The 23150-nt window shown below is 53.5% G+C and overlaps 2 protein-coding genes across 7 annotated transcripts in view; one reads left to right on the forward strand and one right to left on the reverse strand.

The window, feature by feature from the left end:
* Window positions 1-556: 556 nt before the first annotated feature.
* On the reverse strand, window positions 557-15270 carry CCDC157 (coiled-coil domain containing 157). 6 transcript variants are annotated; one of them, XM_036123204.2, is made up of 13 exons: window positions 14982-15270; window positions 14688-14779; window positions 12033-12174; window positions 9203-9461; window positions 7121-7292; window positions 5760-6405; window positions 5089-5166; window positions 4549-4739; window positions 3043-3219; window positions 2721-2889; window positions 1476-1615; window positions 969-1057; window positions 557-881 (listed from the first exon to the last, which is right to left on the reverse strand). In XM_036123204.2, the coding sequence occupies exons 4-13, from the start codon at window positions 9448-9450 to the stop codon at window positions 632-634; spliced, it is 2160 nt and encodes a 719-aa protein (XP_035979097.1). In that variant the 5' UTR covers window positions 9451-9461; window positions 12033-12174; window positions 14688-14779; window positions 14982-15270; the 3' UTR covers window positions 557-631. The 6 variants fall into 6 exon arrangements, with proteins under 6 accessions (XP_035979097.1, XP_035979098.1, XP_035979100.1 ...); XM_036123205.2 differs by lacking the exon at window positions 14688-14779; XM_036123207.2 differs by lacking the exon at window positions 12033-12174.
* Window positions 15271-15323: 53 nt separating this feature from the next.
* Window positions 15324-23150, forward strand: part of SF3A1 (splicing factor 3a subunit 1) — a 19810-nt gene continuing 11983 nt past the window's right edge. The window contains exons 1-3 of the mRNA XM_078060113.1: window positions 15324-15463; window positions 18205-18326; window positions 18385-18448. Coding sequence (XP_077916239.1) covers window positions 15401-15463; window positions 18205-18326; window positions 18385-18448 — 249 coding nt within the window. The 5' untranslated portion in view covers window positions 15324-15400. The remainder of the gene's footprint in view (window positions 15464-18204; window positions 18327-18384; window positions 18449-23150) is intronic.

Genomic DNA, 23150 nt, shown 5'->3' on the forward strand with positions numbered 1-23150 from the left:
CCAACCTCCTGGATTTAGAGAAACCCTTTGTGACTCACATTTCCTGAAGGTGAATAGTTCCTTAGTAAAAGGAGGACTGACTTTCTTGGGTCCTTAATGTCCCCATCCTGGGTTCAGGGCTGGGGCTTGGGAAGGCTTCCCTGGCCTCTGCCTGCTTCTGTGAGCCCAGAGCCGGGACCCCCTTCTCTTGACTCCTTCCTCACTGGACCTACCTTGGCAGCTGCTTTCCTTCCCTGACATACCCTCTACCCTGACCCTGCTCTCCATTGGTAGGGGTCGCTGAGTCCATGTCACCGTTTTGCCCTTGCTATGGGGGTCAGAAGACTGCCTTTGACCTGGCCCAGGTGCTAACGCTTCTTTCTGTCCTTGGTGTGCTCTCTTCTCCCACTGCCCTGTCAGGACAGAGGCAGGGAGCGCTCACTTACTGAGGGCTCACAGTGTGCCAGGCCTCTGCTGGCAGATGACCTGCAGGGCTGGGGACTCGGTGGTTCCTGCCCAGAACGGGGAAGGAAGGACTCTGCCTCTGGCTCAGCCACTGCTGTGGCGCCAAGGGAGCTGTGGGCACATGGCTGGGGCTTTATTACATTGAAGGTTGCCAGCTACCTGCCCTCCAGCCCCACCGCCCGGCAGGCTACGTGGGCCGCTCCTGGGGCTGGTATGCAGGGCTGGCCTGGCCCTGGCCTGGCGACAGTCTTCTCCTCAGCCTGGCCAAGGCCCGGATGGGGTTCTGAGCACAGTTGGTTGAGTGGGTCATGTCCTCCAGGGAGGAGCCGCCGGGCCGACTGCAGGACGGCTGAGGTGGGGATGCCCGGCGCTGGCATGGTAGGGTCCTGCCCACGCTGGCTGTCCTGCGGCTAGGCAGCTGCCGCCTGCCCAGGGGCCTGGGGGAGGACCAGATGGCAAGACCCCCTGTGAGTGAGGGGGACCAGCCCACCCGTCTGCCCCACCTCCATCAAAGCCTTACTCACCCTGGGGATGCGTTCTGGGCCTGGGCTGGGGACACTGTTCCCTGGATTCCCTTGCTGGGAGGGGCCCAGAGCTGGTCCTGGGGGATCAGCTGCAATGAAAGGCAAATTCAGAAAGGCCCAGGAAATCTCTCTACACTGTTCAGCGAGGGTGTCATCGCCATGGAGGAGAAGGGAGGGCCCAAACCCAAACCCACAGCCCCTTCCTCTCAGGGGCAGGGTTTGGGGAGCCTTCCAGGGCCACCCCAGCCGCGGTTAAGTGTGGGAAGTTTGGCTTTCTGACAAGGTTCCTGGTTGTCCTTGAAATAAAGGCAACAAGAGCTGGAGGGGCAATTTTGGAGCCGGTAGGCACTGTACCACGCGCATGCCTGCTTGAAACGCGGAAACCACACGTGATGAGGCAGGCTTGCAGTAGGTTCCCAGGGTGGGGTCTGAAGACCTGCTGGGTCAGGGGCCTCCTCCAAGTCCCCAGGGGCCAGCCCTCTCAGGTTGAGGAGCCAAGCTGCCCACCTTGAGGCTCCCCTGCTGGGCTACCTCCCGGATTTTGGACAGCATAGACCGGAGCCGCCCATTCTCCTCCTGCAGGACCCGGATGCGGATGTCGTTGGCCTGGACCTGCCTCTCCATGTCGTCTGTAACATCGCCGGAGGCTGCAGGGACATACTCTCTGTGACCTCACCCCGCCAGGGCTGCCTCTGGTGCCCAGGGGAACAGGACCTCCGAGGGCACACACGCCAGCTGGGGTAGGCCTTGGGTTGGTGGCCTGGCGAGCCCAGGGGAGCCGAGCAGGTCCGGGCACCAGGCCCCCCCCAACCTCATCTTCCTTCTCCTGAGGCCTTGTCCCGGTTTCCCACCCCCTACCTGCTGGGAGGTGACCACAGCATTGTAGAATTTGAGAGCTGAGTGGGACCTCAAGCTCACTGAAGACTTTGTAACTAGACAAGAGAGTGAATCTCTTCCAAAGCCTCCTGTTTTCAGAGGGCCAGAGACAGCGAGGTGTCTCAAGTCACGCAGCCAGCTCTTGGGTATGAGTCACAGGAATTCAGCAAACACGTTCTTTCCCACCACTTGGGAGATGGATGCTTTCTTTCTAACGCTGAACCTGAGCAAGTTGCTGCCTGCTTTGGTTCTCGGTCTTGTGGTTTATGAAAGGGCTGTTACCCATCTTATGGGGTGGATCAAAGGACAACGGAAGGGCCTGGCACATAGTGCTCAGGACTGATGACTTATCGTGACCAGCTAAATTGCAGTGGATCTTCCCGACAGCTCCACAAGTGGATTCACCACCCAGGGGTGAGGGCTGGAGGGCCTGAAATGAGAACCTAGGTTGCCTGGCATCCAGTCCTCTGCTGAGACAGGTACCTAGCACTCCTGTACCATGGGGTGCGTGACACTGGCCACTGGACAACTGGGGCGGTGCCCCTGAAGCTGGCCCCGTGGTGTGGTTTGGGGAGACACCAGGACAGGGGACACCAGGACACTGAGCAAGGACTGGCATGTAACATGGTAAAGAGCACAGGCTACAGAGGCGGTTAGACCTACACAGACTCAGCCATTCGACAGTGGGCAGTCCCCTTGCCTCTGGGCTTCTGTGTCCCCATCAAACAGAGTGGCTAACACATGAGGCACCTGTGTTACTCAGTAGGGACCGTGCTGCAGGCTGGGGAGCTACGGACTCCAGTGTCTTGCCCAGGTGAGCCCTCAGCTGCCTGTCCGGGCCACAACATGCCCTGGCCACCACCTCTGGGCCCCTACTTGGGATCTGGGCCTCGATGGGTCTGTGCAGGTCTGGAAAGGCCACCAGCAGCCGCTCCCGCTCCCGCAGCTCCACGAGCTCTCGTTCCAGCTCCGATATGGTCAGCCGCAGATCCGTCGTGGCCTGCTCCAGGCCTTGCTTCTCCCGTTGCAGGCTCTGCAGCAGCTCCTGGGGCAGGGGGAGGCTCAAGCCTTGCCCAAGGAATGGCTCCCGGCTCCCCTGGGGACACCCCCCTCCCATCTAGACACGGGACAGGCCTGCAGGCACTCCGCCTGGAGAAAGGGAAGAGCCGTCCCGCACCCTCACCCTGCCGGCTCCTACCTGCTGGGCCAGGAGCTGGCTCTGCCCCTGCTCCCTCTCAGTCTGCACACTCTGCAGCTGCTCCTCCACCTGGGCCCGCCGGGCCTCGGCCTCGTCCAGGCTGCCCCGCAGCTCCTCACGCTCCCGGTCCAGGCTGTCCAGCTGCTGCAGCAGGGCTCGCTGTTTGGACTGCAGGGACTGAGCCAGGGCGGGCGGGCAGGGAAGCCGTGAGGCCCACGGGGCAAGGCCCAGCCATGGGACAGGGGAGGCCACGGTATCTCTGACCCTCCTCCTTGTGCCCCGTCTGTGCAGAGAGGAGGCTGTGCACATTGTGTAGCAGAAGGGGCCGAGGCGAGACAGGGGCACACCCCACTGGACCCCTCCAACCCAGTCAGGGCCAGGCCCCCCAACTTGCAGACCCCTACCCCTTTGGAAAGCAATTGATTGACTATCAGTCTCGTCCCCTCTCTTTCCAGTCACAGTCTCCACTGGGAGAGGAATTCTGGGCAATACATTTTCTTCTCCTTAGGTCTCCCGTGTCCCATCAGTCCACCTCACTTGGGACCCACTTTTCCTGACACCCACTGAGTGCAAAGCAGGAAGAACCAGTGCCGGTCTGCTCCAAGTCCTGGCTCTGCCTCTGGCTGGCTGTGCAGCTTTGGGTAACTTCCTTAACCTCCCTGAGCCTCAGTCTCCTCATCCATAAAATAGGGATATGAGAGTATCTACCTCCTATTGTTGTGGTGAGGAAGAAGAACAAGAGGGCTACAGAGTCCGAGGCCCTGCACCTTGTTCACAGCACGTATCTGATACCTGGTGACCATGACTGTTCGCAGGGCACTGGGAAAAGCACCTGCTTGGCATTGAAAGGCTTTCTCAGCCTGGGCCATGCCTGATGGTGGGGACTTCTACCTGGGGCCTTGCTTTCCCCGCCGAGCCTCTGAGAGTAAGACCAGTCAGGACAGTTCTCAGCCCTATCCCCTGCTCTAGGTGGGAGGTCACTTGCTCCCTCAGCCCTACCCTTAAGGATTCCTACAAGGCCCCAATGCCCAGGGCACAGCTGTATCCTGGGCCTCGGCTCACCCTTTGTCCTCCCTGTCCTTCCTCTGACTGATGGACTAATCATTAGCCCTTGGCATCCAGTTCAAAGGCCACTTCCTCCCAGAAGCCATCCTGGATTCCCACAAACAGATGGGGCTGTCCCTCTGTGGACCCCTGCAGTACTTTCCCCGCACCTCTTAGCCATCTGACGGCAGAGCTATGGTGGCCTAGCTGCTTGTCCTCAAGGGGTGGCGGGGCGTTCCTCCAGAACAAGGCCTCCTTTGGCTGTATCTGTCCCTGGATCACTGTTTCCCCAGGGCCCGGGGTTCAGGGGAGGGCTCAAACTCTTGGTAAAGATCAAACAAAAACCTGGGTGTGTGTTTGGGAGCAAGGTACCCTACCCAGGTAAACCCCCACCCCCCACCAGCGGAGCTCTCTCTTCCTGCAGCCTACATCGCAGACACCCCCAGCTGCTGGGGGCCTCACCTCCTGGTGGCGGACCATGCTGTCAACCCGGGCCTTCTCCTTGTCCAGCTCTGTGCTGGCCCAGCGGATCTGCTGGCCGGCCCCATCCAGCCGCCCTGCTAGCAGCTGCACCTGCTCCTCTAGCTGCTGCACCTGCCTCTCGGCCTCTGCCCTGCGCTCGGCCTCCTCCTGAAGCTGCCGGGCCTTTGTCTCTGCAGGATTGAGTGGGCACGGGAAGGGGGAGAGCAGGTGAAGCCTGGGTGCAAGTCCCCGCACTGCCTCTGACCCAGGATGGGACCTGAGGTGGGGTGCGAGGGGTCACAGCCTGTCTCTGGGCCTCAGCGTCCTCAGCACGAAATGCGGCTCTCAACCCTTCCATGGAAACAGAAGGTGCTCTCTGGGTGGGAGGCGGCACCCCAACTCCGGCCATCACCCAGCAGTGTGGCCAGTCAGGCCCCGTCTCGTGGTTCCCAGAAGCCCGGGGGGACAGACAGAGGGTGCGCATCCAGCTGCACCGAGCACAGCACACGGGGTACAGGGCCACATGATGGGGTGCCTCACCTATGGCCTGCATGGATTCCTGTTGCTGCTTCAGCTCCCCCTCCAGGGTGGCCACCTTCGTCTTGAGGTCACTTGTTTCTATGGCAGTTGAGAGAGAGAGGCCCTTCAGAGGCTCCCTCGGGCCTGGCCGGTGCCTTCACGCCCAGCGCACCCTGCAGCGTCGGGGCAGCCGGTGCTGTGTGGAGTGGCTGCCTGGGCCTGCAGAAGGTGCCAGAAGGCCTGGGCCCCCCTTCCCCCTCCTTCCTATTGGCCGGCTGCCAGGTCTCTACACGGCTCTGGGCCTCCACAGAGGTGACAGGCTCAGGAAAGTGACCTGCCCAAATCCCTCCGGCCTCCCACCACCAGCGGGCACTGGCTGTCTCTCTGCCTCAGCTCCCCCGGGGGTCCCCCTCAGGGACACACAGGAGTGGGTGGATGAACTCCCTGGCTCCCGTGCCCTCGGAGGGGCCAGCCCTGAGGCACGTGTTCTACACCACCAGCTCCAGTGCTCTCCGGTGGGACGAAGCTCCGGTTGCCTGCAGGGTAAGCAGCTTGCTGAGCTGCCTTCTCTCGGTGTCTCTGACCCCACTGCCTAGCCTGTGTTTCTTCACCCCAGCGACGTGTCCCTGCAGCCCTGCGCTAGGGCTGCAGCAGGGCCCGGGGACTACGGGCTCGGCCTCCGGGGCACAGACCTGTGAGCAGCTGCTGCCTGTTGCGCCCCGACTCCACCAGCTGCCGTGCGGCCTCATCCGCCTGTCGCCGCCGCTCCCCTTGCTCCTCCTGCAGGGCTTGCTCCAGCTGGCCCACCTGCTGCTTCAGCCCGTCCTTCTGCCCCTCGGCCTCTTCCAGCTGGGCCCTGAGTGGCCCAACAAGCTGACTGAGGGCCCCCACGTGCTTACTGAGGCGGGTCAGGTCTTTGCTCTGCTCTGCTGCCCAGTGGCCCACGGTGGCGGCCGGCAGCGGCCTGAGGCCCATGCTGTCCTGCACCAGCTGCTGGAACTGGCCTAAGGACGAGGGCAAGTTCTGGCTCTGACACAGGCCTATGAGCACCTTGCCCACCTCCCGCAGGCTGCCCTGGACGCTGGTGCATGCATCACAGGGCACCAGGGCCGTCTCCACTGTCTGGGAGTGAACGCTCCTCCTGTTCTTGGCAGTCCTGGCTGGACACTGCGGGGAGGCTCTGACGGGGAGGCTGTCCGGCTCTTGGCAGGTCTGGGGCAAGCCTGGCGTCGGGGAGGGGGGCTTGATGAACTTGGCAGTCACAAATTCAGGGCTCCTGGCTGGCTCGCCCTTGGCTGTGGGCTTGGAGGTGAGGTTCTCCCCTTGGGTTACCCTTTTCTGTGGTCAGGAAAAGAAAGGGAGAGCAGATGAGGGAGATGGGCCTGGGAGGGGATCAGTTTCCTGGGGATTATTCTGTGCAGCCTCTCCTGATGCTCAGACCCTTAGAGGTTATCTGACACCAATGTGAACGAGAGAGAGAACCTTCTTTCTTCGCTGCCTCAACTTACCAAGCAGGCCAACTCTCTGCTGCCCCCGTCCCCCTCCCCAGGCTCCGTGCAGTTCCGTGCGTGGTACGAGAGTGTAACAGTGAAGCCACCAGCTCCGTGCTGGTTACGGGGTTCTTGCCCAGTGGACTTGCTTGTTCTCATGTCACCATAGCAGCTCTCAGTTTTCCTTTCCTCCCTGTTACGGTGATGGTGGTCCTCATGGGGATTTGTGAAGATTACAGGATAAGCCATAACAAATGGTGCGAATGTTTAACAGTATCACCCAACAACGCCCCGAGACGTAGAGACTGTTATTATTCCCACTGTACAGATGAACAAAGTGAGGTGCAGGGTAGGCTCAGCATAAACAGCAGAGCCAGGGAGCCCAGACATGACCCCCGAGGCCTGCATTGCTAACTGCGCGCTGCAGGGGCCTTGACTGGGAGGCTCCAGAGTTGACACTGTACCCCTTCAGACAGCGTGAGGCCAGTGAAGGTGCGCACGCGTGGTGTGCAAGGAAGCTGGGACTGGGGCAGGGCGGACAGGTATGAGGCTGACTGACCCACCTGGGGAGCTGCCTGCTGGTAGATCACGCCCAGCCTCAGCAGGCTGTTCCAGAAGCGCCGCACCGTGAGCCCCACAGACATGCAGGGCCCCACAGCCCGGGTAGGGGGCACTGTCTGCTCCGAACCGAGGTCCTCCAAGAAGCTCGTGCAGCTCTGAAGCAGCAGCAGGAGCCTGCGGGCAGGACGGCAGGGTCAGCTAGGGTAGAGCCTGGCACCAGCGTGCTGCACACCACACAACTAGCAGCCTCTGTTCTGCGGACCCGGGGGGCCTTAGAACATGCTCTGCTGGACCGGCTTCAAATCCAAGAGCCACTTCCTCCAGGAAGCCCTCCCTGAGGGCTGAACTTGGGGGCGTCTTCTGGGCCTCCTGGCTGACAGCACTTCCGCCTGGCTGTTCCCCACCACACTGGGATGCTCTGGCCGACTGGGTCTCGCTTCAGTTGTCCTGCGCGTGCTCCGAAAGTGCTGGGTGGGTGGTGGCATTACATCACGTGGCTCAAGCCTTCACCTTACAGAGGACAGAGCTGAGCCCCTGGGAGCGGAAGGGCCTGCCCACAGCCTCAGGGTGAGCATGCAGAGCTGGGGCGCCTGCAGCTTCCCGATTCTAGTCAGGGTCTCCTGCCCAGCAAGCTGCTTCTGTGACATCGGAGACGTGAAGACAGCTAGGGGTCTATCCTGACTTCAGTGTTCAAAATTAGAGTCGGGCTACTTTTAAGGAAGAGAGGCATTAGAAGGACAAGTTTGTATGTGCATGGGAACCAAACTATTTTAAAGGAAGAGGTATTGTATTTACAAAACATACTGGGCAGGTAAGTGACCTTGTCTTGTTCCAGGTGCAGAGGGGTCATCCTAAACTCACTAGGGTCTTGGGCAGAAAAGGCCTGGGGGAGGAGACACCAACTGCCTCCAGGCCCTGCCCCTCGCTGAGCTGAGGTGTCTTCCTCTGTGAATGGGGACAACTGTGCCGGTTGCAGTGCTGTGGGCAGCACGGTGTGGGGCGGGGGGGGCGCCTGGAAAGAAGACAGAGCATGGTCTTGACAGAGGGGGTGGGAAGACATGTGAGCAACAGCTTCACAGGGGCATAGGGAGACTGGGCCTTGATGGATGAGTGGGGCTTGGCCAGACCAGGAAGGATGGGCAGGGCGTTCCTAGTAGAGGGCGGCAGGGAAAAAGTAGGTGTGTTCGGGGCGCCTGGGTGGCTCAGTCGGTTAAGCATCTGCCTTTGGCTCAGGTCATGATCCCAGGGATCATGGGATCGAGCCCCACATCGGGCTCCCTGCTCAAGGTGGAGCCTGCTTCTCCCTCTCCCTCTGTTCCTCCCCGCCCCCCACTCATCTGCTCTCTCTCTCTCTCTCTTAAATAAATAAATAAAATCTTAAACAAACAAACAAACAAGAAGGAAGGTGTGTTCTGTGCTTATACGTGTTTGGCCTCTCACAGGTTCCAAATACTTTCATACTGAGGGTGCCTCCATGCCTCTAGGTGGTTACCCTGGCTTCTTTGTCCCCAGGCAGGTCATGCCCAAACTGTCCTTGCCTGTCAGGTCTCCATGATTTCTGTGTATGGTTTTGGCCACAGGGAACCTGGGTGGTGGTCCCCAGGAAGTGGAAGGCTGATGGCCATGTTAAGTTTAATGAGAGCGTAGAACTAGAGGGGCTGCGGGGCAATCTTCCCAACAGGGCCAGAATCTGGAAAAACACATCCCATGTCTGACCTTGTGACACACACTGGGAATGGCACAGCCCACAAGACACCAGGAAAAAGGGCCTGGGACGGAAACTCTGAGCAGCAGCTGTGGTGTCCCCAACGCACGGAAGGCCTAAGGAGGCGGCCGACAGAAGCTGGAGAGGTGGCCCTCAGAGCTGCAGTGCTGCAGAGACCAACAGGGGGCCCGCAACTCCCTGAGGGCAGACAGGAGGGGAAAGCACAGCGCGCCACACAAGCTGAGATGGCGATGAGGGCCTTGAGGTGGCAGGCCTCTGGATCCCTGCTGGGGGGGACGGGGATTCCCGAGGCTGGTCTACCGGTTTAAGGGGCAGATGCCAGCATCCCGAGATCACCAGGTTCGGTCAAGGCCCTCACCTGTCGATGACCAGCTCCAGCAGAACAGCATGGGACAGCTGCGTGAACTCGGGGTCACCCGGCACATGGTCATAGTGCTCTAGCAGGGCCACCATGTCCAGGTCACAGGCCACGCGGTCAGGAAACTTCCAGGAGGGAAAGTGCACAGGCCCGGCTCGAGAGAACACATCCACGATGGCGCCCTGCAGGTCAGTAAGGTCCTTGCGCAGACTGTCCATGCAGGACTGGCTGCCCAGCAGGTGCGCCATCCTCGGGGCTCCTGGGGTGAGCAGAGAGGGTCCCCGTTAGCCAGAGCCATGTGGCTGCTGCCGGAGGAAACTTCCTAAAATCCTGCTCTGCCCAGTCGGTCCTAGGCCAAAAGTCCAACCTAGACCCTGGGGAGAAGCCTTTCCCGGGCCCAGGCCATGGGCCCATACCTGGTACTGGAGAGACGTCACCATAATCCCGCTCGTCCACCCTGCCCCACGTCTACACTGCCAGTTCCCTCCGAGGGCCTGTGTGTGCCAGACCCCTGCTAAAGGCTGGGCAGATACAGCTATGAATAAGAAGCACCCACAGTCCTTTTCTCCCTGCGCAAACCATTGACTAGGCAACTGACGACTAAGAGAGACCTGTAGCTACAGCGTGACAGGACAGTGCTGGATCCTGCTGGGCCACTGTCATCTCCCACCTGGACCACCGCAGCTGTCTCTGGCAGGGCCGCAGGGCTGCCCCCTCCAAATGACACACTTCAGCTCTAGAGATCTGGCCCAAACCGGATCTGATCAGGTCACGCTGGCCAACGCCCCTCACGACTCCTAAGGGAGAAAGGCCACCTCTGGCCGCAGTCTCCCCGCAGCCCTCTCTGGTCCCCATGCCACCACCCCACACTCTGCATTCCAACCCCCATCAGCTCCAAGCAGCAGCTCAGGTGCAGGCACTCATTTCTGAACCTGGGCCCATCTGTCCATTCTGTCTGAAACACGCTTTCCTCATCCAATTCCCATCATCCGCCTAATTCCTCCCATCCTTCGGGCTTCCTGGATATCACCTCCTCCAGGAAGCCTTCCCTGAGCACCCTCCAGGCTAGGTGAGATCATCTCTCTGGGCTTCCCCCCATCTGGGCCCTGATCCCTCTCTGCTGGAATGGCCTCCACGCTCCAGGCCAGGTCCACAGTCCACCTTAGCCACTTTGCTATCCCCAGTATGGCCAGCCTAAGGCCTGGCCCATGGTAGAGGCTCACTGGCAAGTGAATGACTGAGTAATTGAATAGAGAAATTGAAAAGAATCCACAAAGAAAAATTTAAATGCATTGATTTTGGAGGGGGGAAACAAGTCTTAAGGTGTAAGAGAGGAAAACCTGAAAATTTGTATCCATACCCAACCTAATCACTCTGGTGATAGGGGGCCCATTATATGTGAATGCAGAGAGTCCCAGTCCTGCCTTTTCCTGGCTGTGTGGCCTCAGGCAAGTCACTGTACCCCTATGAGCCCTAGCTGTCTCAGCTGTAAGATGGGGACACCATCCCCAACCAGGCCGGGTAGTTGTGAGGTCATTAAAGGCATCCAAGAGTAAAGTGCTTGGCGCAGGGCAAAGACACCAGTAAAAGTGCTCGGGCAGTAGGGACCATTGGTCTAGTGATTACTACTCTTAGCAGTAGCAACAGCAAAGACCATCCTTGTCTGTCGCCACTGCCTGCCTTCTGTATGTGCCCTTTTCCCCCTGCAGCCCACACAGAATGCTTCTCATCCATCTCTGGAGTCTGCGGACATCTGAAGTCAATGATTTGGATGAATGGCCCCTGGTCCTTGACTCAGAAGGTGGAGAAGCATGACACTGTCCTGCCCTCCAGTGGCTCATCACAGGCCTTGCCAGAGTCACCCTCTTCTCTCTGTTCAGAGCTGGGCAGCCCTGGTCTCTCCCCACCCTGCAGCAGGGTCTCTTGTCCTTTGTGGGTTTCTCAGCAGCAGAAAGTGCTTCCTTGTACCACAGCTCCTCCCTGCAGTGTGGGGGCTGCTTGGGCAGTATTTAGGCCATGGTCGGTTTCTCTGATCCCCAGCAAGTCCAGGCCTGGTGGAGGAATCTCTCTTCCTCTGACCTACTTCCAGCTCAACCTCACTCATCCCAGAAAATGGCACCCCGACTATGTGCAACGGGGCACTTCCTCGGATTCCCTTCCTTTACCCCCATCCAAGCACCTAGGGCTGCCAATCCCATGTCCAGACCACACTGAGAACCCACTACTGTGTTCGCCGTGCTGTTCCCTACTCCATCTTCTCCCCAGACTACTGCCACAGCCTTCTGAGGGGTCACCCTCATCCTTCTGCCCAGCACCACCTCGTCTGTCTGTATATGGCCAGAGTGATCATTTAAAAGGCAACTCACCCCCCTGCTTAGAGCCCTTGAATGGCTTTCTATAGAATAAACACTGGAACACATCCCTGGGTTCCGGCCCTGGGTGGTCTGTTCCCACCTCAGCATCTTACCACCCAGAATGTGCCTTCTTCTCCCCACACTTCCTCCAAATAACACACCTCCCACAGGTCCCCAGGCCAGGTGAGTTCACCTGTTACATATTCTCAGAGCATTCTGTTCTTTTCCCTCCCAGCATACGCCACACTGGCACTGAATTATTATTTGAGTAATTATTTGCAGTTGGCAATCTGTCTCTCTACAAGTGCATGGACTGTCTTTTGAGTTCATTGTGGTATGACCTGGCCATGTGGGCCAAAGGACTTGAGGGCCAGCTGCTGCCCACAGGTCCTGGGACACTCAAAGGCACCCAGGGGTGATTCCTGAAGACTGAGCCGGCCTCTCAGGCCTCCCAGAGGACTGGGCCCTGGCCTCACCTCTGCGCAGGTGCCTGCCTGTGAAGCTGGATGTCTGGCTCTCAGGCTAGCCTGTGGGCTCTGGGGCTCAGGTCACAGGCTCATCCAGGTGCCTGGTTTCCTGTCTCTAGTGCAGGGCTGGCCCCGAGTAGCTCTTCAATCCCTGAGAATGGATGAAGGCAAGAGTGAGTGAGTGGGCAATTAGGGAGGCTTCCTGGCGGGGCAGGGAGGAGGCTGTCCCAGAAGAAGGAGAGGGTGTCCCGGGCTGGAGGAATGGAGCAAGGGAAAGCTCATGTGGGGTCATCTGTCTTGAGCCTGAGCACAGAGGTTGTGCTTTAACAGTGCTAGGCTCTGACCACAGAACCTACCGTGTGCTACTTCCTGAATCTACCTCCTTTATACAGACGAGGAAACTGAGGCTCTGGAAATTAGGGGATTAACTCAGGGTCACTCAGAGAGCTAGGATTCTTGAATCCAACATCTCTGCTCTGTCTTCAGGCCATGATGCTTCTAGGGCAGCACTGTCCAAAAGGAATATAATGCTAGCCACACGTGGGATTTTAAATTTTCTACTAGCCACAAAAAATAAAATAAAAAGAAATGGGTAAATTAAATATTTTATTTAACCTAATAAACCCCAAATACCATCACTTCAACATGAAATCAATATAACACCATTAAGGAGATTATTTTACAGTGTTTCCTCCATTCGGTCTCAAAATCCAGTGCCTCTCTGATACTTACAGAACATCCCAGTTCGGACCAGTCACCATTTTCAAATGCACCACCACATGGATGGGTGGCCACCGTACTGAACAGTGCAGGTACAGAGGGTCAGATCCTCTGTGTTCAGTAAGCAAATGATTACTGCGTACCTTTGACATCCTGGGCACTGTGTCAAGAAAAGCGTCAGAGAAGGCCATGCAGAGCCCTGTCCCTAGGAGCCACTGTCTACCTCTGAGGATCTCTACAGGGGGCAAGTCTTTGGTATGTCAGCTCTGTCAGTTTCACCCACAGGGCCAAGAGTATCTACCCTACAACACTCACAGACACACACAGGCCCACATCCCCGTACACATATGTCGGTGTCAGACTCTTGTGAGATATTGCCACTTGTGAGATTTTATATCCCCAAGGAATGAGGCAGAAACAAACTGAAACATTCTGGGTTTCCTTCCTGGAATTGGAGGGAGGAAAGCAAGCAAGCAAGCAGGCAAGCAGTCCCGCCCTGGGAGGAGGCATATTCAGGTGGCAAAGCACCTAGGACTCGGGAGCTTGTCTGTGAAGACATCGAGAAACACGGACCTATTCACCCTCAAATAACTACAGCTGCCATCTGGGGCCATCCGAGATACCAACACCTGTTAGATTCTGGTTCTGATAAGCAACCACAAATGCCAAAGCATCAATAATATGTAAGAGGAAAACACAACCTTGAAAAACATCCAAGGTTACCTTATGTCATTTCTTCTGAACATTGGGGATTTGCCGTTATAAACATGGCTTGAGAACCACTTCAGTGTGTGGCAAGTGAAGGAGCATTTGTAATTCTTTTCTCTGTAATTCCTGGGTCTTGAGTGGAACCCTCAGCCTAAAGCTGCTAACCCTGCACTGACTATTCCTGAGATCGTATGGGTGATGGCACTAATTGGGCCAACACTGCCCTGAGGAAGGAGCAGCCCCTAACTCTGCCCTCTCCTCAGTTCCCTCATGCTCAAGATGGACTTTTGACTTGCAGAATAGGGAAGGAGTCTTTCCTCCACTCCCATTCAACATGCAAGCCCCTTCTTTCCCTGAGTCATAGGACTCTACCCCTCTGGTAATGATTAGGCCTACCTCCTGGCCAGTGCCCCTGCTGAGATTCAAGGTCACCACCATGAAAACACTTTGGAAACTCTGAAACCATCTATAAATCCCAGCTGTCAGCCTCTGACTCAGGACTGCTAATCGCCTGGATCCCTGGGGACAATGAAGGGACTGAGTGAAGACAAAGGAATAAGTAGCTGCACTAGCAGAGGAGTAAGAACGGCCTGGGTTTGGATTCCCACGCCACCAACTCTGAACTTCACTGTCCTCGTCTGTAAATAAATTGCTATTAGAAATTAGTGATGTAGGGAAGCCTGGATGGCTCAGTTGGTCAAGCTCAGTTCATGATCCCAGGGTCCTGGGATGGAGTCCCGGCTCCTTGCTTAGCCAGGAGCCTGCTTCTCCCTCTGCCTGCCACTCCCCCTGCTTATACTCTCTCTGTCTCTCTGACAAATAAATAAATAAAACTTAAAAAAAAAAATTAGTGATGTAATGCATGTAGTGTTTGGCACAAGATCTGGCCAGGTAAATGTTCAATAAATCCTAGCTATCATTATCATTCTGTTAATAATTACAACAATGACATAAACCAGCTATGAAGTGTGTGTATGTGTGTGTGTGTGTGTGTGTGTGTGTGAAAAAGAGATGGGGTAAAACACTTGGGAGGGCATCTCTTCCTATCCCGCCTCCATTTCACAGGTGAAGAAACTGTTAAAACTATCCAGGCAAGGGCTAAAAGCCGGCGGGCAGTCTGGAGCTGGGATGGAGGGGAGAGGGGACAAGGAGGACAGGATCTCAGAAGAGGAAATGGGAACGGCGAGATTCGAGGTGAGCTCAGGGAAGCTAGGGAAGTGGTCAGCAAGAACGTACCTTTCGGAAAGAGGGATGGAGCTTAAAGAAGTCTTGATTCGAGACTGTCCGCGGGGCTTGAGGGCGGGGCTATGGAAGGCAGAGGGTGGAACCTAGAAAAGGCAGTCCCACCGTTAAAGGGACCAGTGGGAATTAGGCCTTGGGACTTGGGACTTGGGAAGGGGATCTGGAGGAGGTAGACGTGAAGCGGAAGAAGAGATTAAGGAAGGAGGGAGGCGGGACTTTGAGGAGGCAGGCTGGAGGGGAAGGGGCTCTCCAAGATGACAGGCCAATGGGAGGGAGAGACGAACCCACCTTTGGAGTAAAGGAGAGGGGGACCAGGGCCGTGGGGTGTGTGTGAAGAGCGTCCGGCGGGTGATGCAGAACGTCTTCCCAGTCTCCTGCGTCCCAGCCTCAGCCCTTGTGGTCTGGTCGGCTCATAGAACTGCCCCTGGCGCGCCTGCGTCTCCGGGGATCCCCCACAAATCCTAGCCGGGTGCCTCGACCGCTGCCATGGCAACGGCGTCCCGCGCAGACGGCTCCAGGGAGGGGGCGGGAAGTTGCATCACGAAGAAGGGGCGGTCCCGGAAGCGCGTCAGCTTTCCCTCCTCGGCGACGACTCTCTCGGCCGCCGCCATCTTGCGAGCTTGTCGTATCGGCCGTGCGGGGAGCTGCTTTGACGCAGCACCGCTCACCTTCAGCGAGGCGGACTGGCAGCCCTGAGCGTCGCAGTCATGCCGGCCGGACCCGTGCAGGCGGTGCCTCCGCCGCCGCCCGCGGCCACCGAGCCCAAACAGGTACCGCGACCCCCGCACCTCGACCGGCAGCCCGATCCTCGGCCCCTCCGGCGCGGGCGCTCTTCACTCATGCAGAGAAAGAAGCGGCCGCTTACGAGGGTTCGGAGGGACTGCAAGTCCCAGGAGGCAGCGCGCTTCCCACTCTGCGCTGCCTTCTGGTAGCAAAAGAAGCGCTCTTGGAACAGTGGTTCTCAAAGTGTGGTCCGCGGACCAGCAGCATCAACGTCACCTGGGAGTTTATTAGAAATGGCAGACCTAAATACTAATGCATTTTAACAAGATCTCAAGGTGATTGGTTAAAGTTTGAGAAGCACTGATCCAGCCCATCCGCAGGTTTTCTGTGGTTATTGGGCCCACCGACGTGTCCTCCCCCAGCCCGCCGGTTTTTGCCCAGTAATCCCTAGTTTCCCAGCCTGTACGGTACATTTTTGGTAATTAGCATCTGCTCGGTGCTTATCTAAGCCAAACACCGTGCCAGGCTCCGACTTACCCAGAATGAATGAAGTACAACTAGTTTAGGGAGCTCACAATTCTAAGTGAGGAGATAGATACAAGTGAATATTCTACTATTGCTTCGATCACCATAAATGATACCAGTTAGCACTTAAATTAGCTGAGGGGGAAAGAGGTGTGTAAATAATTGCAGTATGGTGTGATAGGCCCTATAAGTATCAGATACAAAAGAAACTGTAATCAACATTTTTTTGATGGAGTGAAGGGGAAATTAAAGTAGGTGAAACCCACATGAGTGATAGGTAAATTGCTTTTAGAGGGATGAATTAGTAGTTTGCCATTCAGGTGATTGGAAAAGGCTAACAGCATCCTTTATTCATTAAGCAAACATTTATTGAGCACATATTGTATGGTGACCCCTGCTTTGGGTTCAGAATACAGAAGAGGTCCATATCCTTACCACAAATATTTTAAGTACATCTGTATCCCTGGCATTTTCCCAGTCACTTGGGGAAAAGTAAATGAGTTAATACCAGATAATTGCTAAGACACCAGGGTAGGAATCAGATGGTGTCTCTGGTCAAGAGTAAATTAAAAAGTGTTGTTGAAGCATAGGATTGGGAGAGTGGTGGCAAAAGATGCATTTTGGGGCATTTTAACTTTTCCTAGTACACAGTGGGGAGAAAGAGAAGAGTTTGAAGCTGCATAATGACATTTGTGTTTCAGAAATTCAGGTAGCAGGTAGTGATGAGAATTGCTAGGAGCACAGTTACTCAAAAGATGCTGAGGGCCTGCCCTAGATGTGAGGGGTTGGGACAGAGTGGATGGACAAGCTCAAGTCACAGAATGGCTGGTGGTGCAGACTCTCCACCTAAAGTGATGTGTTGGAATCCTGGTTCTGCCATTTGGGCCAGTTAAGCTTTACGTTCCTCTGTTTTGTCATCTGTAAAATGGGGGTAATGAGTATTCACATCATAGGGCTCTTATAAGGGCCATAGAGTTAATATATTTAAAGTTCTTAGAGAAGTATATGGAACCTACTGCGTGCTTGATAAATATTATCATTGAATGTGGAGGCCGAGGAAGGGAGAGGAGGGCCATGTTTCTGGCCTGGGTGACAGTGCATGGTTGGCCATTCATGAGGAAAGCGGTTAGAGAGGAAAGTGCCTGGAAGTCAGCTGGATCTAGAGTTCTGTGACACGTAAGAATGATCTGAGACGTCAATTTGGGGGGATTGTTCAGCCTAGAGGTGGTAGGGGAAGTAAAGGACATAGTTGTGAGTGCCTGAGGACAGTGTGAATACTGGAGAACAGAATTTTCGGGAACCCTAACATAGCGCAGGAGTTGGGAACCCTAACATAGGGCAGGAGGTGAAACAGGAGCCAGGAAGGAAACTTGGATGGTGAGCAAGAAGGAAAGACACAGGAGAATGGGGCATGGGAGTTGAGTGGAGAGTTTTGTGAAGGAATGGTCACTGGTCACATGACCAGGTGACTGTCGTAGTTGGCTGTAGGCAGTTATGTTTGACTTTGGCAAGAGCACTTGAAATGGCAAGTGCTGAGAAGTACAGTTCTCAGGGAGGTGAGGAAGTGGGAATGGCAAGGCTGAGAAAATTCAGGATATTTAGCTACTAGAGGAAGAGGGGGAGAGCATGGCAGCAGGAAAGAGTATGAGGGCAGGGAACTGCTATTTTTTTAAGATGAGAGACTGACCCTTTGTTTACTAAGGAAGAAGCTGGTGAAGAAAGAATATTGGAACTTGTGGGACAGATGATGTTGTATATTCCAGTGGGGTTTCACAAAACATTTGAGCATTGAGTGGTGGTTGTGACTAGAATAGGTGCAGAGGGAAAGGGCATAAGGAGCTGCCAGCAAAGTTTCCTGTCTTTATTCAGCAAATAGTCGTTAATTATCCCGTGCCAGGCACATCCCTGGGTACAGACATGGCCTTCTGGATTCTGGAAGATGGTTTCTTAGAATGCGGTCAGACCCCCCCCCCATCTGAATCATCTGGACACTTGGTAAAAATGCAGATTCCCAGTGTCACTGAGAGCAGCTAGCTGGGGGGTGCCACGGAGGCTGCTCTTTTCACTGGTTCCCCAGGAGAGTCCTGTGCAAGCACAGTGCAGTTAAGAGAACCGCTTTTCTGGAGCAGAGGTTCCTAACTCGAGGAAAGTCCATGGGAGAGAGTCTTTATTCTCAATAAATTTTAGAGGAGTTTGACAGTTGGGATCCAGTCCCCCAGGCCAGGAACTTCAAGGCATTATTTTCCTTTTCTTGTTTTCACAGCCCACAGAAGAAGAAGCTTCTTCAAAGGAGGATTCTACCCCCTCCAAGCCAGTGGTGGGAATTATTTATCCTCCTCCAGAGGTCAGGAATATCGTCGACAAGACTGCCAGCTTTGTGGCCAGGTAACATATCTGCTTCTGCGTTGTCAGCCTAGGCCCATGAGCTCATCTAACACTACAGCATGGCGGTGGGGTGGGCCATGGGCAGGATTGATGTCTCCAGCATGGCACGGCAGTGGCAGAATGTGAGTCACACCCAGCCCCAGAGTCACCAGGAACCTGTGCTTCCAAAATAGGCCTGAGGAAGTGCCTAGGAAGCTGTTTTGTCACGGAGAGTATGTGTGTCTGTGTCTGAGCTGCTCATTGGAGGAAGACATAAAAAGGGAGTTGGTCATTCTCATTATGCAAGAACTGTACTTCTCTGAGCTTCAACTGATCCATCTGCAGATGGAATAAAATACCACCTCAGAGTTGTTGAGAGGCAGGAGAGAGGCAATGGGACTGAGTGCAGTTCAGGTACATGATACAAGTGTCAGCTGTCTTCGTGGATGACATGGAAGTCAGTGCGAGTTCCTCGCGTCCTTCCCCATCATATTTTACATGCTCCCACTTCCTCAGATGGAATCCTCTTGATGGCCACTTGACTCCAAAGGTCAACACATCCCCTAGTTTAAAGTATTTAAAGTATTCTTTTGGCAGCCAACAGGCCATATGCAGCCTATAGAGTTTTTGTTTGTCCTCACGATATATATTTTTTTAAAGATGTATTTATCAAGGAGGGAGGGAGAGGGGTGGGGAGTTGGGCAGAGGGAGAGAATTTTAAAGCAGACTACCCACTGAGTGGGGAGCCTGACACAGGGCTCAATCCCAGTACCCATGAGATCATGACCTGAGCTGAAACCAAGAGTCAGACACTCAACCACCTGAGCCACCCAGGTGCCACATCACAATATATTTTTTTTAAACTTGAATAAGTTGCCACCATTTAAAAATGAGGAGATTGGGGTGCCTTGGCTCAGTGGTTAAGCAACTGCCTTTGGCTCAGGTCATGATCCCAGGGTCCTGGGATCGCGCCCTGCATCAGGCTCCTTGCTTGGTGGGGAGCCTGCTTCTCCCTCTCCCTCTGCCTGCTACTCTGCCTGCCTGTGCTCTCTCTTTCTGTCAAATAAATAAACAAAAATTCTTTTTTTTTTTTTAAGATTTTATTTATTTATTTGACAGAGAGAGACACAGCGAGAGAGGGAACACAAGCAGGAAGAGCCACCCAGGCGCCCCAATAAATAAAAATTCTTTTAAAAAAAATGAGATTGCACAAAAAATCTGGATTTCTGTCTTTTGTCAACGAACTGGACAGCTCGTTGCATATAAGCAGTTGCTGGCCTAGAACACACTGCTGCCCTCAGTCAAGACATGTGTTCTCCAGAGGGCCATGCCTTGACCCCAAGGCAGTATCCCCATCACAGTACATCATTTTAATAGAGGGTTCCTTCCTTTCCCAACCTCCTAATAAAATGAAGCATAGAAAGAGGTTACTCTGCCTGAGGCCTTTCACTTACTGGGCTCCATGCAGATTCATATCCTCACATTTCAACGGCTTTGATTAATCAGGGTATTACATTAAATCTCTGTGCTTGGTTGAACAGTGTCAGGTTTAGGGCAGTAAGTGTTGTGTTTATGATAAATGTTTAATGTCTCATAGCAATGCTCATGCTTCCCTTTTCGCCCTGATAATTTAAAAACAGAGTAACTAGGAAAAGGGTGTTAGAGGAAGAATCACCACAGTCTCACTACCAGAATAGTTTCTACCAGCTGTTTTCACTTTCCTGTTTCCTTCTGGTCCTTACTGTCCTTTTTTAGATCCTTGTAATACTAGTAGATACTTTCACATCCTGCTTTTCCCTTTCGTGCTGTGTTATAAGCATTTTCCCGTGTTGTTCTACGGTCCTCTGATACTGCGCCGTCCTCGGTGCACCATGTTGAGGTGATGGGCCTCCCTTGACTTGGCTGTCTCCTCTGTATTTTCCTTCAAGGTTGTTTCCAACATTTCAATTTGGCACACAAAGCTGTGGGGAAATCTGAGCATCTTCTTTCCTTTCTAGATTGTTTTCTTAGAAGAAAATTCCATGTGGCACATTACTGGCTGAAAGAGCATTTTTAAAGATTTTCTTAAACATTTTGCCAAGTAGCTTTCCAGTGATTTTGTGCCAACCTCTGCTGCCACAGAAATGAGTATCCAAGTTTTCTCAAAAATGTGTGCATCCATATTTTCTAGATTTATTTTGGGCTAAGGTGATTGCTTTATAGGCATTTTTAAATATCTGTGGACTTGATTTCGTTTACGTTGCAATGGAGGAACAGACCAGCATCATCTCACTTTAGGATAAAGGAAGCCTACAGGACCATCTTTTCACTTCTGTTGGGTCTCACATATTGATTGATGGAGCGTACAGTTAAAATCACTGAGTATGTTTTTCCGAAAGAAGTTTTTTCTCTCTCTAGGTTTGGTCTTCCCTTCCCTGCATTTTCCTGTCAAGAAACTAAAGTGGAAATTACCCTTAAAAAATCCCACCAGCTGGGTTGACTCAGAATCATGTCTTTTTCTGCTGAAATCTATTCCTTGTGTTAGAGAACATAATTCTAAAATTAACATTAAGTTAATTTAAAGGAACAGAATAGCTTGGAATGAACATTCCTGCTTTCTCATTTTCTTTCAGATTATTCCCAGATGTGGTGAGGTTATGGTTTAGGAGGCAGTGATAGAGGAGGCAAGCAGAGCCCTCCCTTTTCTAGCAGCCCTTTGTCTGCCCTGGGTGTTTGCTAGGCATGATGGCCTACTTTAGCAGTATCTCAGTGTGCATTCACCTTCCTTATATGTGGTTTGCATTATTTGAGAAGGTGGAAGATGCTTCTTCCCCAAGCATGAGGTTCCAGTTGGACTCATACACTGCCTAATTGAGACCCCATGGTGTTATTCATGCTACAGAGTGTGACCAGAACTTGCAGAGGAGCTAGCCTGGGTGTTGATGACAACCACCACGGCACAGTTTGTTTTGGTGGCTAATCTGGGGCACAGCATTGCCTGTACCATGTCTTTCGCCCTCCAGTTAGCAAGGTCAGGGTGTGAAAGTCTCAAGAGAGTGAAGCAACTTGTTGCCAGCAGTCCCTGGAACCATCCCTTGATGTGTTTAGGGCATCTTTTGAGTGCTGGGCTCTGACTGAAGGAGTGAGGGAAGCCCCACAAACATCTTTTTTTAAGATTTTAGTTAGAGCGTGAACAGGGGAAGGGGCGGAGGGAGAGGGATAGAGAGAATCTCAAGCAGACTCTGCACTGAGTAGGGAGCCTGATACAGGGCTCTATTTCACAATCCTGAGATCATGCCCTGAGCCGAAATCAAGAGTCAGACACTTAACTGACTGAGCCACCTAGGTGCCCCAGCACAAACATCTAATACCCAGATCATCTTTAGTGTTTATGGAACAGCCCTTTCTAGCCTTCATAGGAGTGACAGCCCTTGCATGTTAGACCGCTGTATGATTCAAAAAGACTTTGGCATCTCCTTAATTGATTTGATCTTCTAAGTACTCCAGGGTAGAGAGAGAAGGTGGTATTAGCCACATCTTACACATGGGAAATTGAGTCGAAGAGAAGTTTGGACCCCCAACTTCTAGGGAGGGGAGAGGGGCTGGAGATTGAGTTCAGTCACCAATGGCCGATAATTTAATCAGCCATGCCTGTGTAATGAAGTCTTAAAACCCTAACCAAAGGGATTCAGAGAGCTTCCAGGTCAGTGAACAAGAACACATCTGAGAGGGTGCCAGGAGGCTGATGCACCCCAGACTCTACAGGGACAGAATCTCCTGTGCTCAGGACCTTACCAGACCTGTCCCTATGTGACTCTTCATCTGGCTGTTCATTTTTATCCTTTAAAATATCCTTTTATAATAAACTGGTAATCTAGTAAGTAAAAAAAAAAAAAAGAGAGTGGGAGGTTTGGTAACTTGGTGAGTCAGTAGTGAGAACTCAGAATGTGTGTGTGTCCATATCTTATGTCTTTAGTGTGCTTTCTGAGTGACATAGGTGTTCCATATGTGTGACACCTTGAAATATTACCATTGGGACTCTTTAAAAATCAGGGTTCCCCAAATACCATGACTTTTTTTTTTTTTTTAATCCTGAGGTTTTTTTAAAGGCATGCACGTAGGGTGTATGTGGGAAACTGTCTCGGTACTGGGAGAGATGGGAGACCTCCCTTCTATTCTTACTGTTCCCCTTGTCATCTGGATGTGCCTTATGCAGCAGCACAGGTCCAGATCCTTAGAGAGCAGTGTTTCCTGCATGGGCCTCACCCAGTACTAAATGAGGTGATTTTGGGTAGTACTTGGACAAAACATTACATGAAATTGTTTACATTTTGATGTTTTTTTCAATCCTTGTGGTTACCCAAAGGACAGAGTGTCAGTTTGGTGCTAGTATATCTTTAACACTACTCCAGCACTCTGTCATCTCTCTTTTTAACTAAGAGAACTGGCCTCAGTCTCAGCAGACTTGGAGCTTTAATATTACTTTAATACTACTTTATTTTCATTGTGTTTAATTTTGTTTCTTTTTGTTAGTAAAGCCATACTGATTTTTATTTGAAGTAGTAATATACGTCTTCCTTTTTAAGTACATTTTAAAATATTAAAAGAAAACGGTAAGTTTAGTTTCGGGAATGGCAAGACTAACAGAAGAGGTACAGGAGCAACAGAGGTCTGGGAGACCCTGTGGTAGAGGAGGCCTGGCCAAGGCTTGGAGGAGGCAGATGACTTTGGCCGCTGACACAAGGAGCCTCACGGAGGACCTCTGCTGCACTTAGGGATGGGCTAGTTTGAGTGATGAGTGGTGGCAAGAAGGGGGCTTGAATGGGCAGTGTTCTGCATTTAGGCAGTTGTAAGGGTTGTGGTGTT

Source organism: Halichoerus grypus, chromosome 13, assembly GCF_964656455.1.
Source record: "Halichoerus grypus chromosome 13, mHalGry1.hap1.1, whole genome shotgun sequence".
Lineage (NCBI taxonomy): Eukaryota > Metazoa > Chordata > Mammalia > Carnivora > Phocidae > Halichoerus > Halichoerus grypus.

Coding starts and splice junctions, on each gene's coding strand:
- CCDC157 (XM_036123208.2), bottom strand. CDS start 9,450: ATGGCGCACCTGCTGGGCAGCCAGTCCTGCATGGACAGTCTGCGCAAG. Junction 7,293..9,202: donor CTGGAGCTGGTCATCGACAG/GTGAGGGCCTTG, acceptor TCCTGCCCGCAG/GCTCCTGCTGCTGCTTCAGA. Junction 4,740..5,088: donor GGAATCCATGCAGGCCATAG/GTGAGGCACCCC, acceptor TCAATCCTGCAG/AGACAAAGGCCCGGCAGCTT.